At 50.9% G+C, this 6,743-nt stretch overlaps 2 protein-coding genes across 2 annotated transcripts; both read left to right on the top strand.

Moving 5' to 3' along the window:
* The first annotated feature begins 346 nt into the window (after positions 1 to 346).
* Positions 347 to 2,666, top strand: LOC105979945 (nuclear RNA export factor 3-like). The gene is made up of 6 exons (XM_045290790.1): positions 347 to 355; positions 458 to 556; positions 657 to 726; positions 874 to 965; positions 1,500 to 1,606; positions 2,489 to 2,666. The coding sequence occupies exons 1-6, from the start codon at positions 347 to 349 to the stop codon at positions 2,643 to 2,645; spliced, it is 534 nt and encodes a 177-aa protein (XP_045146725.1). The 3' UTR covers positions 2,646 to 2,666.
* Positions 2,667 to 2,898: 232 nt separating this feature from the next.
* LOC123521750 (nuclear RNA export factor 2-like) lies at positions 2,899 to 6,502 on the top strand. Its single transcript, XM_045290791.1, has 10 exons — positions 2,899 to 3,024; positions 3,393 to 3,461; positions 3,547 to 3,602; positions 3,729 to 3,836; positions 3,930 to 3,988; positions 4,097 to 4,212; positions 4,310 to 4,352; positions 4,818 to 4,890; positions 5,423 to 5,577; positions 6,125 to 6,502. The coding sequence occupies exons 1-10, from the start codon at positions 2,899 to 2,901 to the stop codon at positions 6,133 to 6,135; spliced, it is 816 nt and encodes a 271-aa protein (XP_045146726.1). The 3' UTR covers positions 6,136 to 6,502.
* Positions 6,503 to 6,743: the final 241 nt, after the last annotated feature.

The raw sequence follows: 6,743 nt of genomic DNA on the forward strand, positions 1-6,743 counted from the left end.
CCCCACTCCCGGTTGGGTCTTTTTGTAAGCGATATTTCCAGCATGGTAATGGCCTCTCACATCCTTTCTTATGCTCCAAGACTCCAGTTGGCATGATGGGTGGCAGGAATTGGCTGCTGAATATGTCCCAGGGTCAATCCAATGTCCCCTTCACGCTGGTTGAGGTAAGAGCCCAGGGTGACAGCCAAGTGGGCATTACAGAGGTAAGCTGGAGGACTGCAGCTGAGCCCAGACTCGGGCCTCGTGTGGCCTAGTTCTTTATTGAGAGCGCCCTCATTGAGTCTGCACTTAAGAATGTCAGAGGCAAAATTTGCAATGAGGACAGCAAGAGGGTGTGTGTCGGGGCATGAGCAAGGCTAGTTGGGAGCAGTTGGGCAGGCTGGGAGGGGAAGTGTCTTGCTTGATACCTGGTTTCAATAGTCCTGGTATTTTCCCAAGTATCTTGCCTTCTTAACAGACTCCTCCCTTTGACATCCCCTCTGCTGTGCCACAGTCTGGGCAGGAGAAGCTCAAGTCAAAAAATGAGAACCTGACCAAAGCAATGCTGACTCCAGAGGTGTGTGCCCACCCTCTGACCCACCACCACTTCTTCCATCACAGATCCCCCTCCTACCACCTGAGGCCCACGCCACTAGTCCCCATCTCTGTCTCTGCAGGTGACCAAGATGAAAGGAGGAGACGGCTGCCAGGGAGATCATGACCTTCTGAGACTCCACTCAGATCCAGGTATGAGTGACAGCAGTCATTCTGGGCCATTTGGGTGCAGAGTGGTCTTTGTGGGAGGGGTAGTTAGAGGGTATTTAGGGAGGGTTGGTGCTGAGGCCAGATCAGCTGCGCCCTTTCATCCACCTGACCCCTTGTCTCCTATTCTAGAAGGAGTGATGCACCATGCTGCTGAAATGGGACTGAGCGTTAGAAAGGACACTGCTTCCTCCCTTCAGATCCATGAGGAGAACATGCCCACAGTGAGGCCTTGGGGTTTGCTCGTGCTGAGGGTGGTGGTGGATGGGACAGCTCGGGTGGAGGGCAGATTTCTCCCAGATGTCACATCTTGGAGCCCTTTCTCTCACCACAGCTTTTGTCCTTTGTCACAAGCAACAGGAACCCCTTCGAGTTTGTTGATCTATCCATAATGGTGCAGAACAATCTCAACATCAAGAGCAAAAACCTCAGAGGGAGGGGAAAAATGAGGACCTAATGCCAGGGCTTAAGTGGAGAGGAAATGTTTTGAGAATGATGAGGGCAATGACTGTACAAATGTGCTTTACACAATTGATGTGTGTATGGATTGTGATAAGAGTTGTATGAACCCCTAATAAAATGATTTTTTTTAAAGAGCAAGAACCTCTTAGAAAATCAGATGAGAAACAGTAGCCAGAGCACCCTTTGAAACAAAGGAGGGAAGGCTCATCAGGGTAATAACAAGAGACAATCAGTGAGGTGATTTGTGGGAGATGTTGAATCACTCCCTGATTCCTGTTTCCTTCTTATAATTGCAGATGAAGGCTGAAGGGGCGACGGAGGAGATGAAAGGGCTGGAGCCAGAGGAGATGTGTGTGGGCAGAAAGCTGGGCACCACCTTGCAGAAGAAGTCCACCAAAGTAGGGTGAGTTACGCTTTCTGCTGCCTTGTGGAGTTTCTGCTACTCTGGCAGTGCAGGAGGTTGCTGCCCAAGTTATCTGGAAGAACCACATATCCTGCATTCCCCTCTCTCGGTTTCTCTTTGGTGGTTGGATATCTCCCAGCCTTCCACTGACTGGCTTCCTGCACCCCACTTTTCCCCACCCCTCTGCACCCAGCATTCTCTGGCGTGGTCCCACTAATTGGGCTTTGGGGTGCAGGGCTCCTATTAGTCCCCAGTATTGGGGATGTGTACGCTGTGTCCTGCCTCCCATCTGGGGCTACCTTGGACCAAACCCTGATACCCTGGACAGTGAAGACCCCCCTTGACCAGGGGCTCCTACTGACACAGTCCTTCCAGGATCTGTTCCTTCCTCAGTGTGTGATGGACCATTTCTCCCTTGCTCCCAGAGAGTCCCCTGTCATCTCGCATGCTGTCACTGGGACTTTTCCGCCCCATGATGAGGACTGAGGCCCAGGCATAGCTGTATCATGAAATCCGTTTCTCAGGCTTAAGGACTGGAGTTGGGCCTTGCTGGGGGAGAAAGCTGGGCTTCCTAAGTCAGAAGTTCATCACCTGCAGTGAGCAGAGGGCATGTTGAAACAGGTGCAGAGAGTTGAAGGTTGGGGACTGAGGCAGGTGTGGAGACAGGCGCAGTGCCCCCTCCCAGCACCACATAGAGTCACGCTGCATGGAACTTCAGAAGAGCCCTGGGTAATCGAAGGTGGTCTGATTCCTCAGACAGGGGACCAACTAAGACAGGCACTGTAGTCTTGGGGCCACCAGAGGAGACAGGGGTGGTGCTCTCAGGAGAGGCCACAGACACCCGAACCCCGGCTCTGCAGTGACCTGAGCCTTTCCTCCTAGGGAATGTCTGCTGCCCCATGGCTGCTCTGCTTCCCATGCCCAGCTCAGAGGGGAACACACGGGACCAAGTACCTGCTTTCCATCCCATGGTCACATGAAGGACAGACACAGTGGTAGCAAAAGAGTCACTTCCACTTTCTCCCTTCTCTGTCCCTAATGCCCACCACCCACAACTAACTTCTCCCCACTTGTCTTTCTTTGACTTTCTTCTTTGTCCTCACCGGCCTATGTCTCCCCATCTCTCTGCTCCCCTCCCTTCTATCCCTTTGTGTCCTCATCTCCTCCCTGCCTCCTTATCCTGCCTCACCCATCTGCCTGCCCTGCATCCTGGACCAACCTGAGGGGAAGTCATGGTCTTGTCCATGGTTAGAACTGGCAGATCACTGGACACCGGGTGAGGTAGCAGAACCATGGGCCTCCTTTTATCCTCTCATTCAGGTATGATTTTTTCAACAAAGTGGGCAAGCTCTGACTTTTCTTTTGCCTTGATATTTAACAGTGACATCAGGGACTTGTTCTCCAAGTTATTGAACCTGGTGAGTATACTCCTTTTTCCTTGACTTCTCTACCAAGTATATAATGCCACCCACAATCTGCCCTGAGTCCCTTAGACCCTGCCCAGGTTAGGTGTTTGGATCTGTCCCCTAAGCTCCCTGGGAAGGAAGCCCCCGTGGGGAAGCTGATCAAGCCTGAGGACTTTCTCTGCCGCTCTCCACTAGCAGCTCAACTCTCTGTTGAAGACCCCGTGATAAACATGCCCATGGAATCTCTAGGACCATGTGGCTTTTGCCATGTGGCTTTTGCCAGGACCTCTGACCTCTACCAATTTCCGGTGCCCATCTTTTTTCCTCATCACGTGACCCAACCCCAGTCAGCACTGCTGACATCTACTTCCCTTCCCCAGAATGATCAGGAGTTGCCCTCACCTGTTTTCTCTGACATTGGGGATGACAAGAAGTTACCACTCTGCAAGGTAAGGCGGCAAAACCAAGCAGGGCTTGAAGGGGTGAGTGAAGAGGGGATGGCAGCTAGGTCCCTGAGCAACTTTTTCATTCTAGGGGAGTGTGTTTGGATCAGAGACCCTGAAGAATCTACTCTGCAACTTCCTGAAGCAGTAAGAACTCCTTGGGCCTGAGGCAGCACACACATTGAGATGGGTCCATCTGCCCATTCATAAGCCTCATTATGACGAGGGCAGTGGGGTCTTTTAAGTCTCTAAGGAGCCTTTGCTTCCCCTTAGGTATTACAGTATCTACGATGATGGGGACCGACAGAGTCTCCTGAGTGCTTACCACGACAATGCCTGCTTCTCACTGAGTACTCCCTTCAACCCTGAGGAACCATCCCTGTGAGTATCTCAGCCCCTAGGACAGCCCTGGACTTCTAACTGCCCAGCACATACTGACCAGTCCTCCTCCTCTTGTTCCTGCTTTCTTCCTAGTATAAGATTGGGCCAGTACTCCACATACAGCAGGAATATGAAGCAGCTCATGGACGTCGGTATGTGTGTGTGAGACTGAAGATTGGATGAGGCGGGAGGTGTGAAGGTAAAACACAGGGACCCAGTGAGGGAGGCAGCCCTTGACCATCTCTTGTCTTTGCCCACAGGCCTGTGTGTTCAGTTGCTGAAACACACAAAGTGGGAGGTTGTCAATTTCCTCTGTGTGTTGCCCAAGACCCAGCATGACTTCAGCTCCTTCGTGGTGGACACCTGTGTCCAGACAGTAAGCACTTGCTTCCACCCTAAGGCCGGCCCAGGGAGCAGAGGTGGGTCGGAGATGTACCAGGATGCTGGGAGCCTGAGCTGGTTTTCTCTTTCAGGAAAAGATGCTCTGCTTTTCTGTCGGTGGGAAGTTCAAGGAGGGTGAGTGTCTGCAGAGTCTCAGGCCTCCCCTCCCCCGACTGCTCCCTCTCAGAGCTCTCCAGGCTTCCTCCATCCCTCCCTTTCCTATTCCTTCATCAGCTAATACCTTATCCCCAACCCACGCTTGCCTGACCTATTTCCATTCCTGCCTATCCCACCACACACCAGGTGTTAGAGACATCTCTCAGACTCCTCTTATGCAAAAAGGGCCTAAGAATTTCCATCTTTCGGGCTGTTATGGAAAAATGAGGCAAATGAATTTATGAAGAGATTATCACAAGACCTGACAAAGAGTAGGGGTTTTGTCACTGGGAAGAGATTTTCCTCTTGTTACCCTCCCCAACACTGACACTCCTCAGGATCCCAGTTGACAGTGGTCCCTGTGTGTCATGAGAAAATAGGACCCTTGATAAGTGTATAAAGCATGGGAAATCTGACAGACTGTGTTGCTTGTTGTCCTTGAAGTGCAAGAAATGTGTGAAACTTGTATCTGTACCTTCAACCGAAACTTCATTTTGACGACTGTCAGCGATTCCAGGTTAGTGCTGGGTTTTGCATTCCAGAGGGAACACCCATTCCAGGATGTGGCCAGAGGATGGGATGGTGACACTGGATTCCTCAGGATTTCCCCAGGTTTGCAGAATTCCAAAAGGTAGATCCCAGGAGCACACCGGCCTAGTGGTTAAGAGTGTAGGCTGTGGCATAGTGACTTCCCCCCCTAACTCCAGCCTTCACTAGCTGTGTGACGTTGGTCAAGTTACATGACTTCTCTGTCACTCTATGCCCGTCTCTGAATATGATGGTTAGAATAATCAACCGCTTGGGTTATTCAAAGGTAAAGACAGGTATGAAACTCTCTGGGGTGGGAGAAACCTGTATACCCATGGAAGGTGGCAGACAGCTCACCCAAAGCAGGTTCTATGTGAGGCAATAGGGTACCAGTCAAAGAGTCAGCGAGGCAGGCAGAATAGTGGATGGCAGGAAGGTGGTTGCCAAGTGTGGGCGGGATTGTTGTTGGGGCAGTGGATTTGTCCATGTGTCCAGCTGTCTGAGGGCCCTCCTTTCTCCAGCATATGCATCATTAATGACCAACTGACTGTGACTGACATGAGCCCCGAAGAAACCCAGAGTGCCTTCATGCCGGTGTCCACACCCTCCTCCACCTTGGTGCCCACCACATCCAAGGAGCAGCAAGAAGTGCAGCAGGCCACCTCTATTGGGTCTGGTATGAGTCTCCCGTGCTCTCAGAAGTGAGTGTGGGGTGGGTGGGGATGGGAGGAGCTAGAGAGTGAGTGAAAGAAACTCTCAGGTAATGCAGTTTGCTTCTTCTTGTCACTGTGGACCTCAATCCCACTGTGTGCCTATTAAGCCACCTAGTGGTTTACAACAGGTGCACAAGCCTCTTGAAGTCCATGGACCCTGAACCTTTATGGACACACATGTGTCTAGGAGTTTCCCCCTTACCCACCACCGGCTGCTTTCTTCACAACAGCTGTGCTTGGAGGCAGGTTTAAGATGTATAGATTAGTAAGGCATCTGTGTGCTCAGTGTTTCCAGGTCGGTCCTGGTGTGTGTAGCCTGACCTTTCTCCACTCCGGTACCTCCATGACAACCACTGGGATCACACCAGGCCTAATCAATTGTTGCTGTGTCCACAGCCAAGTCTTGGAATATAGGCCAAGTGAGCAGTGAGCAGAAAGCAGGTGGTCCTGGGATGACGTTCAGATGTCTGATTCTGATGATGCCCTGACTCCTCTCTTTTCTCCCCCCAGCCTGTGATTGAGGCCTATAGGATGAACTCATGAAGGGGTGCACAGCCCTTACAAGGAAAACGCCGATGGAGTCAAGGTTCTGATCATCTTCAGCCTCCTTGTTATTCTCTCTCTTTTATGCCACTCAATCTCTATGTAGCTTTTGAAAGTAGAGTGAGGTTGTTTGTTGTGTGAAATCTATGCAGCGACCATTTGAGTCATGCGTTATCATCACTGCCCCATAGCTTACACCATACAGGGGCTGATGCTACTATTAAGCATTGAATCCTCTGATGAACATAGAATGAAACCTCCAAAGCAGCCAAGGATCTGGTCGTTGTCATCCTTATCCTGTCCCTGTTTCCTCTGGCCACTGTTTTATGTATTTGTTCTACCCAGTTTCACTGTTTCTTTTACAAATAAAGAGTGATGTTGTTTGTTATGTGAAATCCCTGAAGCGTCCATTTGAGTCGTGCATTATCATCACTTCCCAGTAGCGTACATTCTAAAGCAGCTGATGCTACACTCGAGCACCGAATCCTCCGAAGAACATGAATTGGGAACCTATGGCAACAAATGACTAGGATGGGGAACTCCCAGAAGGCTGTTCTCGGGGACAGATTTGGATCTGATTCTCAAG

The sequence above is a fragment of the Echinops telfairi genome, unplaced genomic scaffold, assembly GCF_000313985.2.
Source record: "Echinops telfairi isolate 266 unplaced genomic scaffold, ASM31398v2 ScPeMD7_55;HRSCAF=186, whole genome shotgun sequence".
Taxonomy (NCBI): Eukaryota; Metazoa; Chordata; class Mammalia; order Afrosoricida; family Tenrecidae; genus Echinops; species Echinops telfairi.

Bases quoted from the DNA above. Each gene is read 5' to 3' on its own strand.
- LOC105979945 (XM_045290790.1), top strand. The intron at 727-873 runs GTATGAGTGACA...CTCCTATTCTAG, and splicing joins GAGACTCCACTCAGATCCAG to AAGGAGTGATGCACCATGCT. The intron at 966-1,499 runs GTGAGGCCTTGG...TTATAATTGCAG, and splicing joins ATGAGGAGAACATGCCCACA to ATGAAGGCTGAAGGGGCGAC.
- LOC123521750 (XM_045290791.1), top strand. From the start codon at position 2,899: ATGGGCCTCCTTTTATCCTCTCATTCAGGTATGATTTTTTCAACAAAG. The intron at 3,837-3,929 runs GTGAGTATCTCA...CTTTCTTCCTAG, and splicing joins AACCCTGAGGAACCATCCCT to TATAAGATTGGGCCAGTACT. The intron at 3,989-4,096 runs GTATGTGTGTGT...CTTTGCCCACAG, and splicing joins GAAGCAGCTCATGGACGTCG to GCCTGTGTGTTCAGTTGCTG.